The sequence below is a fragment of the Callorhinus ursinus genome, unplaced genomic scaffold, assembly GCF_003265705.2.
Source record: "Callorhinus ursinus isolate GAN/ISIS: 27379988/994484 unplaced genomic scaffold, GSC_fseal_2.0 scaffold4, whole genome shotgun sequence".
Lineage (NCBI taxonomy): Eukaryota > Metazoa > Chordata > Mammalia > Carnivora > Otariidae > Callorhinus > Callorhinus ursinus.
Window position 1 is genome coordinate 1,705,825 of NW_027397066.1, and position 25,212 is coordinate 1,731,036.

General features: G+C 46.5%; 1 protein-coding gene across 1 annotated transcript in view; it reads left to right on the forward strand.

Moving 5' to 3' along the window:
- The window catches only part of FAM193A (family with sequence similarity 193 member A), a 113,215-nt gene that overhangs the window by 45,381 nt on the left and 42,622 nt on the right, over positions 1-25,212 (forward strand). The window contains 7 exon segments of the mRNA XM_025887376.2: positions 2,484-2,608; positions 7,916-8,063; positions 14,610-14,687; positions 16,204-16,316; positions 16,447-16,689; positions 19,109-19,262; positions 19,380-19,559. Of these exon segments, the coding sequence (XP_025743161.2) occupies positions 2,484-2,608; positions 7,916-8,063; positions 14,610-14,687; positions 16,204-16,316; positions 16,447-16,689; positions 19,109-19,262; positions 19,380-19,559 (1,041 nt within the window).

The following is a 25,212-nucleotide window of genomic DNA, read 5'->3' on the forward strand; positions in this document are numbered from 1 at the left end:
GAGTCTCAGCCATGCTCACGCGCAGGCACCACCTCTCCTAGCAGCTGTGAGTGCACGTCCCCCCGCCCCTGGAAACCCCTGTCCCCATGGCCCTGAGCCCATCAGCCTCTGTAGGCTGTTTCTGGCCTGTGAATGGGGCCTGGAGCACCCAGTTCAGGGTTGTCGAGGATGCTAATGAGATGACCATTGCGAGCACTAAGGACAGTGCCTGGCCTGCAGGAAGCACTTTGTTGCTAACACATGTTGTTTTCCCAAGTTGATTTTAGGCTAGGAAATGAGTTTGGGGTCTGCTATTTCTCTTGCATGCCTCATTTGGAAGAATGATTTCAGATTTCATTAAAAAAATGCTGAATATCTTCCTAAGTCAACCTTCACCCAGTTACCTGTAGTAACATGGCCTGCAAAAGCCAGAGCTATGTCCCACCCCCACAAGTAGGCAGGCAGGCAGGGACCACTCGCCCCAAAGGTTTATGGGGGAGCCCAGGCAAGCCCTCAGCTCTCCCGAGCCACTCCCCCAGAACCCTCCCTCAGCTGGTGGGGGGACTGGTCTGACTGCTGCTTTAGCTCCTGCATCTTCTTTGTTGCAGAGACAAATCATAAATGGGATCACTACCTACTCCTCTATCCCCTGGTGACTCCTGGAGAGCAGGGGCCTCCTGGCTTCAACTTTGTGTCCCTGTACCTGGCCCAGTGCCTGCACAGAGTGGTCTGTGCTGACGTCTGTGACACATGACATGTTTGACATGTCGTCTGTGGCCACGTCCTTAGTACATTCTTCGGCAAGGTTCTCATTCCAGAAATCGGGTGGAGTTTAGTAGCTCCCTGGCTAGCTTTCCTGTATTGAGTAATGGCAATGAGAGGTGCTGAAGTGCACATCTGGGGGAGTGAGAGCAAGCTCTGGAAACGTGGGCAGAACTGAGGGTTTGAGGTTCTCTGCAGGTGTCACAGGTTCCTTTTGGGGCCTCTGTCTGTTTGCAGGGCGTGAGCAGAGGCCTGCAGGTGGAAGGGCTGGCATCCGTTTGTGCTGGAGTGGTGCCGCTGGTGTGCCTTCAGCTCTGTCTCCCTGGTTGTGCTCAGGAACAGGGAATGCTCTTTTTTTTTTTTTTTAAAGATTTTATTTATTTATTTGACAGAGACAGCGAGAGAGGGAACACAAGCAGGGGGAGTGGGAGAGGGAGAAGCGGGCTTCCCGCTGAGCAGGGAGCCCGACGCAGGGCTCGATCCCAGGACCCTGGGATCATGACCTGAGCCGAAGGCAGACGCTTAACGACTGAGCCACCCAGGCGCCCCCAGGGAATGCTTATTTTAACTCGTTCTCTCAGCCCCCATGCCAGCCAGTTATCAGGCAAAACAGTGGAGTCTGTGTGTGTAGATTGTTTACTAACGTCTGCAGGTGCGATCATGTGGATTCACTTGGGCTAAATTATAAAAGTAGTCGGGGCGCCTGGGTGGCTCAGTTGGTTAAGCGACTGCCTTCGGCTCAGGTCGTGATCCTGGAGTCCCGGGATCGAGTCCCACATCGGGCTCCCTGCTCGGCGGGGAGTCTGCTTCTCCCTCTGACCCTCCCCCCCTCTCATGCTCTCTCTCTCTCTCTCTCTCATTCTCTCTCTCAAATAAATAAGTAAAATCTTTAAAAAAATTAAATAGGTAAATAATTATAAAAGTAGTCACCACGAGTAATCCATCTCATGGAGTATTGCTATCTAATGCTAAGCAGTTCCTCCAGTTGTCAGTGGTTTAAGGAAGGAACACGTACCCAAGGGTGTAAGGTGACTGAAGCACAGGGAGCCCTACAGCACCGCGCAGCTTCCGGGTGGACGTGTGGAGTCCCACATGCATATGCTTGTGGCAAGATCTGTGCTTAGGAAAGGTGCCCTCTCTATCCTGGTCACCTTGTATTGAGGGCAAATGGGTGTTTCTTTTGATGTCACTGTCTTTGATGGCCAGGACAGTCCCAAATGTTTAAAAGCTATCTAAAGTAACTGATGAGTTTGTCTTTGTGTATTAGGGAGAGGGAAGACCTGACCTTTCATGGCATATCGCTAGTGGAGAAATCATTTGCATCCACCAGAATGGGAGATTTCTCAAGATAGGCAAGAAAGTGATTGCCCTTTGACATCAGAGATTTGTATGCATTTAAATTGTTTGCAGAGTAGGGCTTTCAGTGCATTTTGGAAGCACAGTGTAAGGAATGACCATCACATACGTGCATTTCTTCCTCCCTCTCTGTCGCTTCGTTTGTGTGTGTCTTACCCCCTTTCTGTGTGTGAGGGATTTAGAAGGGAGGAGAGGTGGGGTCCCGTGTGCTTGTGGCCAGAGGTCTGCATCAGGGTGTCTACTGGAAGTACTGGGAGCAGCGACCCCTTGTCTGCAGAATGTTCTGGGCCTGCAAAGAGGGATGGGGCGAGCGGATCCTTCTGGGGAGTTTTTAGTCTTCATCAATTCAGTACATCTTCCATTTATTTATTTATTTTTTTAACTAGGAAAATGAACACTTGAAAAAGTTCCAGGTGACATGGGAACTGCATAATAAGCATCTGTTTGAAAATCTGGTCTTTTCGGAGCCACTTCTCCAGAGCAACTTGCCAGCACTGGTGTCGCAGATCAGGTATCTGGTCTTCATCTGCATATGTCTCCGTGGTGTGACAGCACGGTCCTTCTCCCTGTGGGGTAGCATATGTGTGTCGGAACCCCACCGCAGTGTGGAAGTTCTTGCTCAGGGAACAGTATCGCTTGGGCAGAAACTCAAAATCCCAAGGGTACTACAGTTAAACTTTAACAAACTCAGTAGTAATGCCACTAAGATTTAACACCACAAATTCCTTGTGAATAAGGAAAAGCTGTGGTAATCATAGAGTTTTACTTTGACGAGACTCAGGCTTGGCCAGATGGCTGTGGCACTCAGGTGTGCAGGGGAGATGGGGAGGGGGTGTCGGAGGAGAGGGGATGGCTCCAGAACAGGCCTGACGGTGCCATGGGGGCTCCTGGGCACTGAGCACAGGGATTTGTGTCTCTCAAACATTCCCTCAGTGCCTCTGTTCGCGGCCTGGTCGCTTCTTAGTGGTGTGGAGTATCCCTGGGGCTTCTGCAGGTGTGCCAGGACGGGTGGTGCCAAGCACAGTCCTCAGGACATCTGCCCTGCTGGCGGGTGGAGGACACCCGGCTGGGAGTGGGTCGACTCCGACACGACTCCACTGGGAGGAGGCTCCTTGGGTCTGCGGTCGCCATGCGCTGCTGAGCCAGGCGCCCGCTTCCACAGTTCTGCTACGTGGTGCTTCTGTTCCCGTGGACTTACGCGTAGGAACAGAGTCTGGTACTAGAGATGCTTCATAGCAGCACAGACCATGGTCATCTCTATTTAAATGTCCATGCTATTGTTTATTTGGACCAGATTCACAAAGAAGGGAAATTATTTTGAAGAAAATAAATTATTCTTGTAGTTGACTTCCAGACCACTTTGTTTTCTCTTGAAACCCATGTATCAACCTAGTCTTCATTTCCTGTATTCTTGAATCTTATCTGAGGGGTCAGAACTGTTCCCACTTCACACCCTCCCCTCTGGAGAAGCAGTAACCTGACAGCAGTTGGTTAAAGGTGATGGGGGCAGAGAGACCAGAACAAAGTGTCGTGTGGGTGTGGCCAGTGCCCTGCTTGGCTCCTGACCCTCCCGGCATCCCCCTTCCCCACAGCCTGCTTCTGCCTACCCTTTTCCTCTGTGTCCGTTCTGAAAGCATCTGGCACGTTCCATGGTGGGACATGGGGACTTGAGTGTCCTGACTTCCACTTCCACCGAAGAAAGGGTCAGGAAAGTATTCAAAGTCATGAGTTTGAAATGCAGAACATAGTTTTGTCCCTAGTCACTGATGTTTAACATCCACCAAAAGGCACTTTTTCGGGGGGGGGGGGAGTGCATCTTGGGAAGGTGGGGGTTCTTACAGCAAGATTCTAGGGCCTTGTGCTTTCTTTTTCTGGTGAGCCAGTTAGTTTGATGGGCCTGTCATCAACTGGGGGTGCGTGACAGGGACCTGAAATGTATCCTGAAACTCCATTCTTGGCTGTGCGTTAGTTCCAGATTGATTTCTTCCTCCCTCCCTCCCTCCCTTTCTAGATTATTTACTTGAGAGCGAGCGCGAGGGAGAGGGGCAGAGGGAGAGATTCTTCAGCAGACTTCGCACTGAGTGTGGAGCCTGGCATTGGGCTTGATCTCACACCCCTGAGATCAAGAGTTGGATGCTCAACCGACTGAGCCACCCAGGCGCCCCTAGTTCTGTGTTTCTTAATCACTCATTGCAAATGATGGTCAGATTCCAAAAGATTGGCAGCGTTTTAATCTTGCATGTTAATCCTGGGGTCAAGCTGAAGTAGTGGTCTCGGGGACAGAGCTGGGGAGGAGGCAAGCAGAGCACTCCCAAGGGGAGCTGGTGGCACTGGAAGGGACAGTCCCTTTGGGTCCCTGGCAGATCCCCTTGTCGGACCCGACAGTAGTTCAGGTCTGTGCTTCTAGTGTACAGATACCCACGGAACAACTTGGGGAAGTTTGGGGACAAAACTTGGGACAAGTTACGTACAAATACCAGCCCCTAAAGTGATGGTTGCATCTGTGGCCACAGATTATGTGGCCAGAACATAAATTCTCTAGCTGGGAGTATTTTAATATTGAACCCTGTCTCTGGCCCTGTGTTTGTTTAACTTTATTATTAAAGTAAAATATAGGTAGAGAAGATGACACAGAGCAGACGTGCAGCTGAAGGACTTGTTAGCAGAGAGTTTGGCCGTGGCCCTGGGAAGTCCGTTCCTCCTCCGTGTGGCCTCCAAGCCCAGACTCCTCTGCCGGAGCTGCCACGGCGGTGCCACTCCTTCCTTGTTTATTCTCCTGTTACTCAAGTGTGCCTTTCCATAGGCTTGCCTGCTTTTTCTTTTGATGTATCTTTTGTGGGGGGGGGGTTTGTTGTTTTTTTTTTTAATACAAATAATCTACATGAGGTTGACCTTATGTAAAGGAACTTAGTTCAGGGAAGTATTTCTCCTTTTTAAAACACCTTTGCCAAGATATAATTTACATACCATTACAGTTCACTCATTTAAAGTGTACAAATCGATGGCTCTTGGTATATTACATTACTAATTTTTGAAAACTGTGGTAAACTATAACATGAAACTTGCCATTTTAACCACGTTTAACTGTACAATTCAGTAGGATTAATTACATTCAGTGTTGAGTAACTATCACCACTGTCTGTTTCCAAAACTTTCCTCATCACCCCAGACAGAGACTCTCACAGTGAAGCATCGACTCTCACCCTTTCTTTTCCCCGTGTCTCTTGTAATTCTTCAACCTGCAGGCTCCCACCCCACCCTTTTTCTCTTTTATAGTTTACCTGTTGGAGAACCTGAGCCGTAGGCCCTGCAGCGAGGCCTGGGGTCTGGTCCCTGTGGCGTGTGCGCTCAGGGAGCACCACACGGGCTTTCTGTCTGTGCTGCCTGAGAACTGGAGGAGGGTCCAGAAGCTTTGTCAAACTCGTGTCCATGCCTGTGGCAAGTCCAGGAGCCTCACTGTCTGCTTGTTTGTTGTTGTGGGTATTATTAGCAATTGCCCAACTGGTTTTTATTTTAAATACATGAAATTGTTAGGGAGATGTTGAATTAGGCTTGTGAATAAACTTGCCAAAACTGACTCTATTTCATTCTCCTTATGTTGCACATGCACACTATTTGTAGTATACGTTACTGTGAGGATCTGTCCATGGCGCAACTGTGTGTTTACAGAGTGAATATTTAGACAGTAACCTGTTTGCTGAACCACTTAGGTCGTGCGACCGTGAGGACAGTCCTTGTTTTCTGTCTGGATTCCAGCCCAGGTCATCTTGAATGTAAGCCCTTTGCCTGCACATTGTGCTCTGATCACCCCATCAAAGACGTCCCAGGACCCCTGGCTGCTTTGCTCTCCATTAGCTCAAAATGGAACTTGCTTCCCGGTATAGGAGAGCAGTTCTCCCTTCCAGTAGAAGGGGAAGAGGTGTGTGTGCCAGGCAGGTGCTGGTCCCCCTTAACATCCCCGTTTTCCAAGTGGTACAAGAGGGACAGGGTGGCATTATGTAGAAGGCAGGCTTTGCGTGAAGCATGGGAATCCATCTGTAATGAGCAAGGTTGTGGAAGCAGGAATGGGGAGAAAGCGTCCGCTCTGGGGGCTGCTGAGCAGCAAGACAGCAGCCTGTGTTCTCAGGCCCAACGGCCACCCAGTGGCTGTGCAGAGCCCAGAGCAGCCTCAGAGTCGCTGGATTCTGCATCTTGAGGAGTTTTGTATCCTGAGGGGCAGAAACAGCCTTAGAAGGACAGCCTTGGTGTTTGAGAGAGCCTCAGTCACTGTGTGGGTCAGTATCGAGTTCTTTCCTGTCTCTGGCCTCCCCCAAACACCTATTCGGTTAGGCCTGGCTTCTGCCTGCTTTCTCCCTGGCATGGATTTCACAGTTGGACATGTGTGCCAATAAGTTCAGCAGCTGTGAGTTCATTTGCAGCTTCTCCGTTGGACACAATAGTCACAGGTGGGATCCACCCACAGGTGGAGATGGGGGAAAGCCATTTGTGCCCGTTGAAAGGGTCCTAATTTTAAAATTACTGTATTGTTTATATTTACTATAAAATTATTAGATTGTGATACAATGAAACTCTGAAAATACAGAAAATCATGAAGAGAAATACGTACTGTAAAGAATTCGGTGCTGCTTCTAGATTTTTTTTATGTCCACCCCCACACACATCTTTAAAACATGATGCCATAGTCATCATATCTTTACTTAACATGGGCATAGTTTATTTCAAAGCACATGTGTAAGTAAAAGTATATGTGAATGAAGAGATGTAATTGTAAGCGTCATAATAGGCACCTAGTTGTCTGGAATCCCTTTGTCTAGATGTGCCATAAAATATCTTACTGATCCCCATGTGTAGCTTCCAGTGTTTTTATGTTGACACTGATGATCATTCCTGCACGTTGCCTTTTTGCCCTTGAGTGACTGTAAATGTTGTCTTGATTTAGAAATTTCTTGTCAAGATGCCTTTATTACAGTTGTTTTGGTTCCAGCATTAATGTATTTAGATATTCAGAAAATGAGCAGTGTCTGATGACATGTTTGTGTGTTCACCCCCTTGTCCCTGCCACCCTGTTTGGCTTTCTGCTCTCCCCAGGCCACCCCCTGTCCCATAGTCTCTTTCCCAGAAGCCTAGTTGTTTTCCTCATTGTTTACTGTATGTGTGTCTTGTTTTTGGTTCATTTCCTCATTTGCCATCTTACCAATTTTCTTAACAAGAAATAATGTAGAATAAATAAAACTATAAAGTATATTTCTTTGATTGGATCAAATTTTCTGTTTTACTTAATTTGAAAACCAAGTCCAAGTTTTGTATTTCTCATTAAATGTTGTGTTTTTTCTGGGTCAGTGTATTTCAGTGGGGAAAAATAGGTTACGACTCCACATTCAGGGAAGTGAACTGCTAGGCCTTATTTATTTATTTATGTAGAGAGGGAGTTGAGGGAGGGGCGGAGGGAGGGGCAGAGGCTAGCAGACTCCCCGCTGAGCGCAGAGCCCGATGCGGGGTGTGATCTCCTGAGCCAGAGATCGTGACTGGAGCTGACACCAAGAGTCAGACAGTTAACTGACTGAGCCACCCAGGCGCCCCAAGGCCTTAGTCTTACAGAACAGTCTTATTCACCACTAGTTTTTTTTTTCTTTGGAGCTCGCTTTTCTTCGAGCTTCTCCTTTATGCCAGATTCTGCTCTGGGGTGCCTTGCATATGTGTTTGCTAATCCCTCGCAGCAGCCTTGTGTGGTGTGTGGTGGTGTCCCACTCGTCACATTGAGAAAGGAGGTGACAAGCAAGCAGACCCCTTTCTTTTGCTGAAATGCCCCTCTTCCTAGGCTGGGAACCACGACACATGACACGTGCAACGAGGACACGTACAGCACCTTGCTGCAGCGGTACCAGCGCTCCGAAGAGGAGTTGCACAGGGTGGCCGAGGAGTGGCTGGAGTGCCAGCAAAGGATCGATGCCTACGTCGACGAGCAGGTGCGTGTGTGCTACCGGGACCTGCCGTGGGTAAGGCACGTGGGCCAGGGTGACGGGGGGTGGAGGCGGTGGTACAGCTGGGAGGAGTCTGGTCACTGATTTCCCAGAGGGAACTGAGGCCCTGCGGTACCGTGGTGGCCTTCACCCAGCTAAGCCACCTGGGGGTGGCAGCAGCTGTTCATTGGGTCAGCATTAACCTGGCCACACCCGGTGTCACCTGCGTAGGCTGCCACCTGGCTTATTGTCACCTGCAAGAGCTTATGGGGCCTTGGGGAGCTGCTGAGTCGTATAGTTTCAGGAACCTTTCACGGAATGCTCTGCTGCTCAGAGCCCCTTCTCTGTCTCTAACAGTCTAGAGAGGGAGCGCAGACAGAACATGGTTGGTTGTGCTTGGCAGGTGGCTAACAGGGATGGAGGAAGGCCCAAGAAGGCAGGGCGCTCCTCTTGGAGTTGGGGCCTGAAGGGCAGGTGCACCTTGTCAGCAAGAGCCTCTTGGGGACACAGAGCAGGACTTCCAGAGGGCATCCCAGCCTGCCTGCCTGCCTGCCTTTCTAAAACCCTGGGAGGGTGGGGCAGAGGAAGAGGTATTCAAAACAGCCCTTTTCAAGGTAACAGGGTATAAGGAGTAATAAGGGAGCACTGACAGAGCTCTGTACTATACTTTTTTTTTTAAAGATTATTTTTTTTTTAAGATTTTATTTATTTATTTTGACAGAGAGAGAGAAAGAGCAAGAGAGGGAACACAAGCAGGAGGAGCGGGAGAGGGAGAAGCAGGCTTCCCGCGGAGCAGGGAGCCCAATGTGGGGCTCAATCCCAGGACCCTGAGATAATGACCTGAGCCGAAGGCAGATGCTTAACGACTGAGCCAGCCAGGCGCCCCTTATTTGTTTATTTTAGAAGAGAGCACGGGGATGGGGGCAGTGGGAGAGAGAATCTCAAGCAGACTTTGCACTGAGCGCAGAGCCTGACGTGGGGCTTGATCCCACAACGCTGAGATCATGACCTGAGCTGATGCCAAGAGTTGAATGCTTAACTGATAGTGCCACCCAGGTGCCCCTCTGTATTATACTTTTGAGACTCTGGGATTTGGGTCAGGGGTGTCCGCATCCTGCCCTACTGCAGACCCTGTGGACTCTTTCTCATTTCACTTTATAGGTATGATGGATATAGAGGCAATTCTAGTTTTCAGAAATCCTTTCTTTGTTTCTCCGGTTGAACTGGGACTAAACACATAAATGCCCCAAGACAACTCTTAGAAGAAAGGAAAGACTGAGTGAGACTTTGCTAAAATTGAGAAAACCTTTGGGAATAGTAATTTCTTGATGTATTTGTACCTGAAGTAAATGTCTGTTTAGGAATATAATACAGTGTTATCACTGCTATTTTGACGAAAATGGGTTATGTTTAAAAATAACAGTATACTACTTGTTTTCTCTAGGAAGGAAAATACAGTCTTACTTTAAAAAGTAAAGCTGAAATTAAATTTATTTCTTTAAAAAGTACATGTTCTTACAACTCTAAATGTTTACAATAAAAAGCAGGAAAGATTTTAGATCAGCAGCCTAACTTGGCAACTTTTAAGGATCTAGGGAAAAAAGACAAACTAAATTCAAAGCTAGAAGGAAAGAAATAATAAAGATTAGAGGAGATCAACAAATGAGAGAATAGAGGAAAATCAGTGAAACCAAAAGCTGGTTCATTAAGATCATCCAAGTTGACAAAACTTTAGCTATACGGGCTAAGAAAAAAAAGAGAGACTCCGATTCCTAAAGTCAGAAATGAAGTGGGAACATTATTACCGATTCTACAGAAATAAAAAGGATTGTCAGTCCTGTGAAGAGTTGTACACCAACAAATCGATAAGTGGACAAATTCCTGGAAACACAGAACTTACCAAGACTACATCACGGAGGCACAGAAAGTCTGACTAGACCTACAACTAGTAAGGAGACTGAATCAGTAATCAGAAATCTCCCAACAGAGCAAAGCCCTGGACCTGACAGCTTCACAGCTGAATTCTACCAAACATTTAAAGAAGAATTAACACGAGTCCTTCCCAAACTTTTCCCAAAAATTGAAGGGGAGAGAAGCTTCCCAACTCATTCTGTGGGGCCAGCCTTACCCTGATACCAAAGTCAGAGAAATTTTAAGAAAAGAAAACTATAGACTACCATCCATGATGAACACGGATGCAAAAATCCTCAACAAAATACTAATTGTATCAATCAAAACAGCGTGGTGTTGACATAAAGATAGGCCCTCTCACGTGGTCACATGATGCCCAGCAAGAGTGCCAGGACCACTGAAAGGGGAAAGGGCAATCTTGTCAACAAATGGTGCTGTGGAAACTGCACATCCCCATGCAAAAGATCGACATTGGAGCCCTTCCTCACGCCATATGCAGAAATTAACTCAGGGTGGAAAAGGACCGAAATGGAAGACTAAAAATACGAAAGAACCTTAAAGACATTACTCTCAGTGAACTAAACCAGACACAAAAGGACACGTATTGCAGAACTCCACTGATACGAGGTACCTACAGTCGTCAGATGCCTAGAGACAGAAAGTGTAACTCATGGGGACAGGGTTTCAGTTGGGGATGATGAGAAAGTTCTGGGGAGGGATGCTAGGGGTGTTTGCACGATGATGTGAATGTACTTAATACCACTGCACTGTACACTTAAAAATGGTGAAGATAGTGGGGCGCCTGGGTGGCTCAGTCAGTTAAGCATCTGCCTTCTGCTCAGGTCATGATCCCAGGGTCCTGGGATCAAGCCCCGCATCAGGCTCCCTGCACAGCGGGGAGTCTGCTTCTCCCTCTGCCTCTGCTGCTCCTCTTGCTTGTGTTCTCTCTCTCTCTCAAATGAATACATAAAATCCTTTAAAATGGTTAAGATGGTAAATTTTATGTTACGTATATTTTACCACAATAAGAAAAAGGAAAAAGTTTTTTTTCCCACAAAGAAAAAAAACCATTGTCCTTGCTAAAGCAACCAGAAAATGTATTATTTTCACTCACCTGTGAAGAAATCATGATGCCATTAATACAAATTAAGGAAACTGAGCAATTTCAGCAGCATCCAGAGGGCACCAGTCATTCTGGAATCCTTGGGATGGACATCAGTCACTTTGAATCTAATAGTTTGGAAATTATTAGTAATTCCAAGGTTTCAAAACATCTGTAAATAACTTGAGTATTCATAAATAAGTATGGATGGTGGGACATGGGTGACAGCTTTGAGATCACTTGTTTTTGCTTTTTAAAATGTATCCTTTACTTGTTTGACACATACATAAGCCTGCAGGCACCCAAGTGTTCGGAAAAATTATCCCAGAGGATGTTGGAGGGGTGGTCAAAGAGGAGGTTTCTGTTGATGTTGTTAGCTATTGAACAGCTCTGGACTGGGTTCTGTACTAAAAGAAATTACTACCTTTCCTAATATCTAGTTCATTGAAAATCTTTTGTTTTTTAAGATTTTATTTTATTTGGGGCCCCTGGGTGGCTCAGTCGTTAAGCGTCTGCCTTCGGCTCAGGTCATGATCCCAGGGTCCTGGGATCGAGTCTCGTGTCGGGCTCCTTGCTCGGGGCGTGTCTGCTTCATCTTCTCACTCTCCCTCTGTCTCTCTCCCTCTCAAATAAATAAATCTTTAAAAAAATATTTCCTGTTATATAAATTAAAAAAAAAAAAAGATCTTATTTTAAGTGGGCTCCATGCCCAGCCCACGTGGAGCCCAATATGGGGCTTGAACTCACAACCCCAAGATCAAGACCTGAGCTGAGATCAAGAATTGCTCACCTGATGGAGCCACCCAGGTGCACCCCACTCCAAAATCATTTTTTAAACGTGTGACAGTAATTGCTGCTTGTAAGAGGAAAATTTTTTTCCTGAAAGCAGCAGACATACATGACGTAAAGGGGGAGCTCGCACCAGCATTGAGTCTTCCCATCCCAGAAGATGGTGCACATTTCTGTGTTTAGGTCGTGTTTTCTGTTCTGATGGTTTTATAGTTTGTGCGAATCCCATCAAGTTTATACCCGGGGCTTCTGGGGTTGGGGCCGTTTGGCTGTTGGCATTCCACCCAGCGCCCTTAATGACGCTGCAGAAGTTTCTGAGTCAGCTGCCTCGAAGTTTCTAGAAGCCACGTCTCCTACGAGTAGTAGTTTTGTCTCACCTTCTCTGGCATCTGCAGTTCGTTTGACTTCGGTTAGAGCCTTCAGCTCGTCACGATTGAGTGTGGCTGGTAGCACCGTTTCTTGCTCTGGCCTCATGGGGACAGCTGTGCATGCTTCCCTAAAGTCACATGCCTCCCCTGAGTACTGGTGAGTTTTTAGCAAATTAATGAAGTTTCCTTTTTTCTAGCTTATTTAAGTTATGATTTTTGTAAAAAACAGGAATAGGTATTGAGTTTGATTATATGGTGAGACATGCTTACTTTCCTGGGATTAAAGCCTACTAGATTATGATCTATATTCTGTTAACCCATTATTAGATTTAAGTAGCTAATATTTTATTTAGGATTTTTGGGTTTGTATTCTGAGGCATCATTGAGTGTTTGTCTTTGAGGCCTTGTCTGTTTTGTATGAAAGTTATGCTAGTCCCATAGAATGCATTGAGAAAATTCCCATTTTTTTTTTAATTTTCAGGAATAGTTTAAATTTTCTGTTCCATAAAGGGTTTGATAGAACCCACCCTAAAACCTGGGGCGTGATTTATTTTTGCAGGGAGGAGGAACGAGGACCATGGGTCTTGTACCATCTTTTCTGTTCACATTACACTTTGCATCTGTTTTGGGGTTTCTCCTTCTTGAGTGAGTTCCACAAATTGATGTTTGCCTAGGAGATTGTCCACATGGTGTAGACAGGGGATGACGAGCTTGTGCTCAGAGGTGAGCCATCAAAGCGGGGGGAGGCGGTGGCTGCGGGAGAGCTGCTGTGCTCCCCTGGCCTGCCTCCCTGGCCCACTTTGCCAAGAGAGCACCTTCTGCGCCAAAAGGAGAAATGCCCTGCCCTCGACCAGGAGGGCAGCAAAGGGCAGAGTGCCTCAGAGCTACAGAGAGGTCCACAGAAGCCAAAGTCTGGGCTGTTTGGCGAAATCTCAAGAGCTTTTTAATGTTGACTCAGCTATTAAAACTCGTTGGGCAGGCCCAGCAGAATAGCCCGTGAGCCCCTCCTCACAGCGTTTCTGTGGAGATGAAAGTCTACATTGTCCAGATACTTCCTCTTGGGGTTTAAAGGAAACCCCCTCGGCCTGTGTCTGTCCTGTCTCATGCCCACTTTTTCCATGGGGCCTTTTCTTCCTTTGGTCAGCCTGGGAGGGGCTCTGGAGAACCAGTGTTTTGGAGTTTATTGAGCACATTGCTTATTTTCCCAATAATTTCTGCTTTTACTTTAATTTCTTCCTGCTTTATTGGTTTCTCGTTTTGTTTCTTTGGCTTCTCACGTGGAACACATACTTCTCAGTCTTCTGCCCTGTGGTGTTCTCTCGTAAGGTCACTGAAGCCTGTACCTTTTCTTCTACGTGTTGAGTACATCATCTATAATCTGACTTGTGGGGCCTTCGTTGTCCATGATGTCCATGGACTGTCATTTCAACTTGGATTTCTTCTCTCATAGTTTAAACTGTGTAAATTTTTTTTTCAAATGCATGAGTTTATTTTTTGAAATTACTCTTGTTTTGGAGGGTTTATTGGTAGTACTTTCTTGCCTGTGGGATTAAATATGTCCCGCTCCCCCTTTTTTTGTTTTAATAATTTGGAAGATACATATCCCGTATTTCTCTTGTTAGGAGTCATTTTTAAGTTTTCAGTAACTACAAGAACACATGTAGATAAACATCAAGATTTAATCATTTCATAGCCTCCCCCACCCCAGTAAAACTGTACCTTGAGCCCATTCTTAACTCCCTATTCCTCTCAGTTTGGTTTCTTTTTTAATTGTGGTAAAATACACATAGCAGAAAACGTACCATTTTAACCATTTCTAAGCCAGTTCAGTGGTAGCAAGTCCGTTCCCATTGTGGCTCATGCCCCCGCCCTCCACCTTCCCCGACTGACCCTCGTCCCCCAGCCCCTGGCTCCCCCATCCACTTGCTGTCTCTGTGCATTTGACTCTGCCAGGGGCCCCGTGGGGGTGGAGTTGTACCCAGTCTGCCCCTGTGGGCCTGGCTCCACAGACATGGCGTGACCGTCCACGCCAGCTCAGGCTGCTCGGGGCTCTTCCTGCTCAGAGTCGCGCATCTTCAGGTTTTTATCTCTGGCACAGGCAGGGCACATAATGGGCATTCAGTACAGGCTGAATGCTCGCTGATCACAGTGACAGATTCAGCTCTGGGGATCTTCACTTCTTTTTTAAATGTGAGCTCCTCCTTGTTTCCCACGTGAGCAGAGAGCCTGGGAAAGAGGTGGAGCGCCAGGGCCTCGGGTCTGTGTCGTGCCTTCCCCTGTCTGCAGGGGGAATTTCTCACGTGCACGGTTTCTGAAATCTCCCCTTGAAGACGCCTGGCTGGCCCTTGCTGGCACTAAGGTTTTGTTTGCTTTCCTTCCTAGATGACAATGAAAACGAAACAGCGCATGCTGACGGAGGACTGGGAGCTTTTCAAACAGAGGCGATTCATTGAAGAGCAGGTGAGGCTGTGGGGAGGCTGCTCACCAGCGCAGGAGTGCCACTCAGGGAAAAACACCACCTTTCCAAGGCCACACTGTGGGTCTGCTCCTGAGAGTGTTGTTAATCCTAGATCAGCTATTTCCCTTATCCCATTTCTTTCTTTTCTGTATTCCCCGAGGAAAATCCCATTTACCGAGTGACCCATGCCAGCCCAGAGCCACCCAGGTCCCTGCTGTCTGGCCTCCTCAGAGGCAGCTGGTGCCGTGAAGTCATGGAGCTTGGAGCCGGCCCGTTCCCCTCAGGCCCAATTCACAGGCCTCCCCACACGGGCCCAGTGTAGCTGCTGACAACACGGCTCACTCCCTCCTTCCCCACAGGCTCTTCCCTACCTCTCTACACCCTGCTGTGGCTGCCTGGGGACCTTGCCCAATGGCCTCAGGGCCCTCGACTTTGGAAGCTTGCTTCCCTTGATCCTTGTCCATAAGCTGGAGTCTCTCCCACTTTCTCTCCAGCCAGCTCTGCCCCCCCTCGGCCTTCCTCAGGCATTGGTGGCCCTTGGCCTCAGCCCCCATACCCATGCCCTCACCCCTGTGGTCTCCTCTGGGTACCCACACTGGACTTGTTCAGCTGCTCCCCCCCCCAACCCCTTTCCTGTGTGGCTTCTAGCCTATCAATTGGCCCTTCTAGCACCACCCATCTCATTGCCAGAGCTGGTCTGTAGGTTTCTTCTCTGAAATCCAGATCCTGGCCTTATCGACTGGAAGTCTGGGTGCCACTTTCCAGGTGGCCCCTGGATTTGCACCCTTCATGTGTTGGGCCTTGTTTCTGCAGTGGGTGTCCTCCCCAGCTGGCCTTCCTCCCACCTGCCTGCTTCTGTCATGTGTCACAAATGCCTTTTAACTCGTGGGCACTCTGGTGCTGCAGCTCTGTGTGTGCAGGCCTGTGTGCATCCCCACTATTCTGTCACGCACGGTGCCCCCCCACCTCCCCAAATCCCACAAGACTCCCTCCTACTCAGCCCAGGGTCAGCCAGGCCTTCCGGAGGTGTTTCAGTGATTCCTTGCTCAGTGCTCTGCCCCTCACCTGGATGCCCTCTTTGCCTCTGACAGAATTACCAACACCACCTCCTCTGCTTGGCCCTGCGTGGGCCTGGCTCCCTGCTGAGCTGCTTTTCTGCCAGGGCACCTCCCACATCGTGATTTCCGGTTCCAGGGTCTGAGCTCCTGGGGTGCTGCGGTTTAGCTCTGCGCTCCTGGTCCCTAGTGAGTACCGAGCACACAGCTGATTCCAGGTAAAGGCTCGGTGTCTGCTGGTGAGGCACCGGCCGGGGCTTACTGCTCCCTCGCCTTTGTGAGGCTCAGGCCTGCAGCTGCTGTGCATTTCAGGACTGCCCCTTCCTGGCCCTGGCCCATTCTAGGAACCTGTCGCCACTGGCTTGAGTGCGCATGGCGCACACAACCATGATTACTGAGAAGCTGAACCACCTGCCTGGGGGTATATATTGCAAAGTTAACCTCTCTCGATGATTTCCTCTAGCTGACCAATAAGAAAGCAGTCGCCGGTGAGAACAACTTCACGGACGCCATGAGGCACATGCTGTCCTCCCGGCTGAGCATGCCCGACTGCCCCAACTGCAACTACAGGAGAAGGTGAGCCTGCGCTGTCGTGTGGGCGCAGCGGGCCTGTGGGACCCACGACCTCACTAGAGGCGCTGACCCTGACAGAGCATGGTCTGACCTCTCTTGGTTCTCTGGGTAACTGTCCTTCATTCCCACTCAGATGTGCTTGTGATGACTGCAGCCTCTCACACATCCTCACTTGTGGTGTCATGGACCCCCCCGTCACTGGCGACATCCACAGTCACCAGCTGCCCCTCCAAGTGGATTCTGCTCCCGACTATCTCACTGAGATGCGCCCACCTAGCGTGTCCTCAGCAAGCTCAGGGTCAGGTTCCAGCTCTCCCATTACAATTCAGCAACATCCCAGACTCATCCTCACAGACAATGGCTCTGCACCAACTTTGTAAGTTGTGACTTTGTAATAAGATTTCAAAAATTTACGTAATCCAATAATGAGAAATATGGACAAGTAATGTCTACAGAAGTACAGATATCATTATAGTGCTTTTCAAGAAAAAGGATCCTTCATTTTTTTAAGCAATTTTTAAAATACAACATCAGTAAACCCAAACTTTGACACTATTTCACTACCTGAAAAAAAAAATACAGTAAATTTATAAATGCCGGTGAAGAAAAAACCATGTTGGTATGCAGGGAAGTGTCTCTTCAGTTCTGGCTTCACGTTTCCTCATTTTATTTGAGGGTGATCAGCCCGAAGTTCATTCCGCCTCATTGTCCGTTCAGCATTCATGCTTATTCCATGTCTTGCTAAAAACTCAGATGATCACTTTAGCAAGCGATTGAAAGGTTCTGTTTTCCGTGTTCCCACATTATCTAGAAGTACATTTTGTGTGAGCGAGGTGGCTGTGCAGCTGTCGCCAATTCACACTGTAGGTGAGTGGTCCCCACGTTTCTTCAGAATTGTGACCCTGTCATCTGTTGAGGCTTTCCACTCTAACTTCTGGACGGGTTGCACATGGATGTGTGTTCTTATTTTATTTAGGTAAACTTAGGTCTGCACTTTGCTTATCGTAGAGTGTGCGGGTGTCGGGAGCCCCCTGGAGGTGATGGACACCAGCACGGTTCCCGGTGGGAGGGATTGTTGCCCCGCCCTTGGGCTGCTCAGTGACTCTCAGATTTCTCACCACCTCCATCTGGATTTCTCCCGACGACTCTGAGGCTTTCCTTCATAGTCTTGCAGTCCTCGATACAGATCTGGTCTCAAAACACAAAATAATTCCGAAGGGATTGGTCTGAACGCCATGACTCTGTTGAGCTCGAGCTGCTTTCTAGTCCTGGATATCGTGTGCTCTTTCTGGGAGCCTGTGAAGGAGGGTCGAGGGTTTCCCAGCTAGCTGTTTGCCAACCTCTTACAAAAACATACCGAAATTAAGCAGTACGGTCTAATAAAAATTTATGTTGGAAAAGCTGCCGATGTCAGGTGTGGGCTCCTGGGCTGTGTCGAGTGGTGGAGGAAATGGGCTGTGGGTACCTTTCTCTGTGGGCCAGGATTGCCTGCGGCTGCGCTGCACCTCTCTCTGGTCCTTCCGCAGCTTGGGATTAGTGTCTTCCAAACATGAACTGCTAGGACTTGAAAGCCTCCACGGTTACCTTTGGTTTGTGTTATCTCTTTCTTGGTGTCGTTCCTAAGTTGGTTAAAGAGAACCATGCGACCGGAGTCTCTGTACTAAGGGCTCTCTAGTTTTCATGGGCTCTAGGGTAGTTGAAGCTTGCCTTCATTACACTGAGCAAATGATTTAACCACTTCATGTCTGAACCTCGGCCTCCTCATCTGTGAATCATGGTGGTAATGTCTCAGGAGTGGGTGTGAGTGTTGACCAAGGCCACACGTTCCATCACCTCTGGTGCCATAGGCCTCGGGAGACCTGAGCAGCCTTCACCTGGTGGGTGCTGGGGGTGCTAACTTTGGTGAGCTCCAGATCACAACATATGGTCTTCCCTCTTTTTCCAAAAATGGAAAGGACATCTGAGTTTAGCAATTCTGGACACTCTCCTAAATCCAAGAGATCACTAGTTCGTAGGATTTTTCCTTCTGGAAGTTATTGTATGCGGAGCTGAAGACGGGCTCAGAGGCATGTTTATGGTCACAGCGGGGTGACCACATATGGTCCGTGCCTTGCACAGTCTGCACTGATGTGGGGGCTCTGTGCCCACCCTTTTATGCACCAGAAAAGCATATGTTTGAAGTGGCCTTCGTGGGCTACAGACTTGAAATTTGCCTACGTTTTTTTTTTTTTTTAGTAAATATTCCATTTGCCCATTGGTTTAGATGTCTTGTTAAAGCTGCTAATTGTGGTCACGACTGACTTGTCGCGATCTGGCCTTGTAGTAAAAACCTTTTAGTATTTTGTCACCTATGTGCCTTTAAAGTTTTGTTCATCTGGCTACGTCTGAAATTTTGGTGGTTCTTTGTACCCCCTTTAATTTTAATAAAAAATTAATTGTGTCTGCTTGGAAATGGCAGCAAACAGTTATATACCAAGGCACTTCAAGCCAAATGGAAATGCAATAATTATTAATCTGATTAAATTTTGGCAGTTTCCCAGATATTTTTCTTCTTTTGGCGTTTTGTTTTCCATTCTTCTAAATAGCACAAATGGTAATCTTTCAGGCATTTTCCCCCGGTGTTCAGGTTACTAAGAGATGTTACGATGTATGTGTGGTGCTTAGTGTAATACTCTTGTAAACCAGAACAGTGTACGTACAGGAAACGTCTGTGCTTAGTGGGTGGTTCACTTACTGTCTTCCCCCCGCCCCCGCCGGCTGAACAGACTCCTGGTGACCATCTCTGCCTGTCTCAGTTGTAGTGATGATGAAGACGTTGCACCACTGTCAGCTAAATTTGCTGATATTTATCCACTGAGTAACTACGATGATACTGAGGTGGTGGCCAATATGAATGGAATCCACAGCGAATTGAATGGTGGCGGGGAAAACATGGCTCTGAAAGATGAGGTAGGGGCACGGCTTCTTCATAGTGATAATAAATGGCATAAAGTGGTGTATCTGGTGTCTTATTTTTTAAAATTCTTCCATTTTGAAAAGTATAAATTACAAAGGTTGTTTTTAAAGTCCCCTCAGGTAAGCAGTACCAGTAGTAGCTCTTCAGAGGCTGATGACGAAGAGGCAGACGGCGAGAGCAGTGGGGAGCCGCCAGGAGCCCCAACGCAGGACGTAGCTCTAAGCAATGGGAGTCCCAGGAAAGAGGAAAGTAAAGTGGACAGTCCACCCCCATCTTACCCTACTCAGCAGGTATGATTTCATTCTCCCAAACCTTGTGCTGTGCCAAGGGTGTCTTTCTTTGTGTATATTTTCTCTAAACATGAGTATTATTGAATGCAAAATTATGTTATCTTGAATAGCTTCTGAAGATCAGAGCTGGAGAGGATTGAGGCAGGCTTATCAATACACAGACGTGCTTCCTAACCCCATTTTCATCTTGTTCCTCTCACTTGAATCCACTCGACAGTCTTGATTTTGCAGCTCCCCAGAGTCACTCCAGACATTTAGCTGTAGTAGAGGTATTTTTTGTCTGTAAAGAAGCAAAGGGAGGGTTTTTTTAATAAATAAAATAATGGAATGTTAAAGTTTCAGAAAAGGTTGGTTTTGTGAGGGAGGTTTTTTTCCTGGTGGATCTCTGTCTTTCTGTTAACCAAAGGTGAGCGTGCATCAGCAGGTGGACGTGCATCAGCAGGTGGACGTGCATCAGCAGGTGGACACACTGGAGTTCTCTTTTTCTTTTTAGTCCCTGCTGATGGGCACTTGTGTTTGCTTCCCTGTTTTCCCTCTCTGCTATTCGGTGAGCAACCTTCCACATCTGACCTCTCCCACATTAGTAGGTCTGTCCCTACGATTGGTCACCAGTGGTGGCTTCTCTGGGTCAGAGTGTGATGGCCTCCCCTGCCCCCCAGAAGAGGACGACGTCACAGTCCTGGGGTTTGGCCAGTCTGGTGAGAAATGGCAGCCCCTTGAGATTTGTCTTCCCTTCATTTCCCATTCCATCTTATTGTTGAGGTGTCAGACTTTTTTATATGTTGTTGCAAGTCCTTTATTAAGTGTGTGATTTGCAGAGATTTTCTCTGGGTCTGTGGCATGTCTGTTAGTTGTGTGGTTTGTGTGGTTTTTTTTTTAAGATTTTATTTCTTTACTTATTAGAAAGTACATGCACGTGTGCACGCAGGGGGAGGAGCAGAGGGAGAGTTAGAGAGAATCCCAGGCTGACTCCTTGCTGAGCACAGAGCCTGACTCGGGGCTTGATCTCCCAACGCTGAGATCACAACCTGAGCCGAAACCAAGAGTCGGATGCTTAACGGACTGCACCACCCAGGCGCCCGTCTGTTTGTTTTTTTATGGCATTTTTTTGAAAAGCAAAAGTTCTTAATTCTGGTGAATTCTGGTTCCTCGGTTTTTCCTTTTATGAATCATGCTTTTGATGTCATATCCAAGAAAACTCTGTTTTCTTCTACAAGATTTACAACTTTAGCTCTCACTTAAGGTGTGGGTCATTTGACTCAGTTTTTGCTCATGGTGTGACGAGAAGGTCTATATTCATCTTTTTACAAAAGATGTCTAGGTGTCCCAGCACCATTTGTTGACAAGACCCTCTCTTTTCCTACTGAATTGCATCAGCCGTTTGCTGAAAATCACAGGGCTCTAAATACAAGTGTTTATTGTCTACACTTTGCACGCTCTGCTTATTTGGCCTGGGTCCTTTCGCATAGTGTACGTGACCTGCTCTGTAGTAAGTTTGGACAGCAGGTAGGGTCTGCCCCCCAGCTTGGTGGGCCTTATTGAAAATTGTGCAGGCTTTTCAAAGTCCTTCGTGTTTCCATGTAAGTTTTAGAATCAGCTTGTTCTACAAAAAGGCCTGCCTGGATTTTGATAGAGATTATATTTCTTGAATACTTGATAGAATTCACCAGCAAACTCCTCTGGGCCTACTCTTTTCTTTGTGGGATGATGTAGATCAGTTTGGGGAAAATACTGTCTTAACAAAATTGAATCTTGTCAGCCTGGGAATGTGCTGTATCTTTCCATTTTAATCATCATTAATTTCTTTCAGCGGTTAAAAAAATTTCTAGTCATTAGGTCTTGAACATATTTCTTAAATTCTTTTTTTTTTTTTAAGATTTTATTTATTTGAGAGAGAGAGAGCACAAGGAGGGGGAGCAGCAGAGGGAGAGGGAGGAGCAGATTCCCTGCTGAGCAAGGAGCCTGATGCAGGACTTGATCCCAGGACCCTGAGATCATGACCTGAGCCGAAGGCAGACATTTAACCAACTGAGCCACACAGGCGCCTAAATTCATTCTTAAGTATTAGATGTTTTTGATTCCGTAGTAAATGATACTTTCTAATTTCAATTTTCAATTGATTGTTGGTAATATATAGAAATACAGTTGATTTTCAAGTATTTATCTTGTGGTCTGCAGCTTAAACTTGTTTATTCTTTGGTTTCTCCCCCCCCCCTTTTTTTTTTGGTTCGAGTCCTTTGGATTTTCTGCATGCAAGATCATGTTGTTAGTGAATAAAGGCAGTGTTACTTTTTCCTTCTCAATCTGGATATTTTTAATGTCTTACTCTTGCCTGACTGAGCTAGCTAGAACCTCTGGTGCAGCACTGCGCAAAAGCGATGCAGGCAGCCATCTTTGCCTTTGCTCCTGGTCCCCAGAGGGAAGCGTTCAGTCTGAATAGGATGATGCATGTTTGCCATGGACGGCCTTACCACACTGAGGGAATAAATCCTGTCAGCTCACGTCCTAAAAGTTTTATCATGAACGTATATTGGGTTCTCCAAATGCCTTTTCTGTATCTATTAGAATGTTCCTGTGGTTCTCATCCTTCATTCTTTCACTGTAGTGTGTTGTATCAGGTGATTCTGGATTTTTTTTTTTTTTAAGTTGACTCTAAGCCCAGTGTGGAGCCCAATTCAGGGCTTGAACTCACGACACTGAGATCAAGACCTGAGCTGAGATCAAGAGTCGGATGCCTAACCGACTGAGCCACCCTGGTGCCCCTGATTCTTGGATGTTAAACCAACCTTGTGTTCCTGCGATAAATCCCATTTGGTCATGGTGTATAAACTTTTTTTTTTCTTTTGGTATGTTGCCAGATTGGTTTGCAATCTTTTGTTAGGATTTTTGCATCCATGTTAATAAAAGATACTGTTCGTTAGTTATCTGTGCTTGTATACAAGTGTCTCTGTGTGGCTTCGATTATCAGGGTAATACTGGCCTCGTAGAATGAGTTGGGAAGTGTTAATTCTGCCTCTGTTTTCTAAAAAAATTTGTCTAAAATTGAGATTTCTTTAGTAGTTGATAGAATTTACCAGTGAAATCCATGGGCCTGGTCTTTTCTTGTGTGAAGGTACAGAATTACTAATTGAAATTTTGTTTACTTGTTATAGGTTTATTCAGATTTTCTATTTCTTCTTGAATTTAAAATTTTTGTGTCTTTTCCTCCATTTCATCTACATTGTCTACTTTGATGGCATGAGATTGTTTATTGTATTCTTTTATGATTCTTTTAATTCTGCAGGGTGTCTGGAGTGATGTTGATTCCTGACTTGGGTAATTTTGTCTACTTTTTTTTAAACCCTCAGTCTAGCTAAAGAATTGTCCATTTTTGTAAAAGAAAAAATGGGTTTTGTTAATTTTTTCTCTGTTTCTCTCTTTATTTCTTTGATTTCTATTCTGATCTTCATTATTTCTTTCCATAGACTTTCGGTTTGGTTTGTTCTTCCCTTTCTAGCTTGTTGAATCTAAGCTTAGATTACGGATTTTAGAACTTCCGAATTTACTGAGACCTGTTTTGTGGCCTAAAATCTGGTCTGTCCTAGATAATGTTCTATATATACTTGAAAATAATTTGTGTTCTGCTCTTGTTAGATGGAGTGTCCTGTGAATGAGAGTTTGGTCAGATTTATAACATTATTCCAGTCCTCCGGATCCTTCCTCATTTTCTGTCTGGTTCTAAAAATTACTGAGAGACATACTGAAGTCTTCACATATCACTGCTGGACTGTCTGTTCCCTTTTCAGATCAGCCAGATTTTGATTCGTGTGTTTGGGACAGTGTCGCTGAGGGTGTGTGTGTGTTATTGTTACGGGACAGTGTCGTGGGGGGTGTTTGTGTGTTACTGTTACGGGACAGTGTCGTTGGGGGGGTGTGTGTGTTACTGTTACGGGACAGTGTCCTTGAGGGTGTGTGTGTGTTATTGTTACGGGACAGTGTCGTGGGGGTGTGTGTGTGTGTTACTGTTACGGGACAGTGTCGTAGGTGTGTGTGTTACTGTTACGGGAGAGTGTCGTTGACGGTGTGTGTGTGTTACTCTTGCGGGACAGTGGTGTTGAAGGTGTGTCTGTGTTATTGTTACCCCTTTTTTGATACAGATTGGCTCTTTTGTCATTATCAGATGCTCCTCCGCTAGCTTTTCTCATCTAGAAAGAGTATTTCATCCCATGGACTCAGAGTCGCTCCCACTGCCTTCGGGTTACTGTATGCGTGTTACCTATTTTTTCATCCTTTGAATTTCAGCCTCTTTGTATCTTTGAATTTAAGATTTGTCTTTGAATCCTTCAGTTGGGTCTTGTATTTGTGTCTTGTCGATCGATCTCTGCCTTTTGTCTGGAGGGCTTCATTTATGGTTTAATGTAATGGTTGCTGTGGTATGTGCAACTGGTACTTTGTTGTCTGTTTCCATAGGTCTCATGGTTTTTGTTCCTCTGTTCCTCCTTTACTCCTTTATTTTTTTTAATTTTTTTTAAAGATCTTATTTATTTGTTTGATACAGACAGATAGTGACAGAGATAGCAAGAAAGAGCACAAGCAAGGAGAGAGGCAAAGGGAGAGGGAGAAGCAGGCTCCCTGTGGAGCAAGGAACCGGATGTGGGGCTCGATCTCAGGACCCTGGGATCGTGACCCGAGCCGAAGGCAGATGCTTAATGACTGAGCCACCCAGGCGCCCCTACTCCTTTATTTTGTATTAAAATTTTTAGTGCACCATTTAAATTCTGCTGTTGATTCTTGGATCTTTTTAGTTTGGGGTTTTGTAGTGTTTTGTTTTGTGTGTGTGTGTGCCATGGTGTTTCTTTTTTATTATTAACATATAATGTATTGTTTGTTTCAGAGGTACAGATCTGTGATTCAGCAGTCTTACACAATTCACAGCGCTCACCATAGCACATACCCTCCCCAATGTCCATCACCCAGCCACCCCATCCCTCCCACCCCCATCCTTCCAGCAACTCTCAGTTTGTTTCCTGAGATTGAGTCTCTTATGGTTTGTCTCCCTCTCTGGTTTCATCTTGTTTCATTTTTCCTTCCCTTCCCCTAGGATCCTCTGTCTTGTTTCTCAGATTCCTCATATCAGTGAGATCATATGATAATTGTCTTTCTCTGACTTATTTCGCTTAGCATACTACCCTCTAGTTCCATCCACGTCGTTGCAAAGGCAAGATTTCTTTCCCTTTTTGATGGCTGCATAATATTCCATTGTGTGTATGTATGTGTATGTGCACACCGTATCTTCTTTTCTTTATCCATTCATCTGTCGATGGACATCTAGGCTCTTTCCATAGTTGGGCTATTGGGGACATTGCTGCTATAAACATCGGGGTGCACGTACCCCTTCGGATCCCTACATTTGTTTGGGGTAAATACCCAGGAGTGCAATTGCTGGGTTGTAGGATAGCTCTGTTTCCAACATTTTGAGGAACCTCCATACTGTTTTAGTTTGTTTTTAGGGCTGCTAGGAGTTGGGACTGGGAAGAGTCCCAGGCAGGAAGACCAGGCCCCTGCTGCTCTTACCTGATGTTCTGGCAGATTGACATGAATAAATACTTCTTGATTTGCCTTTTCCCTTTGATTGATTTTCAGATCCTCAAATGGTTGCTTTGACAGTTGCTTT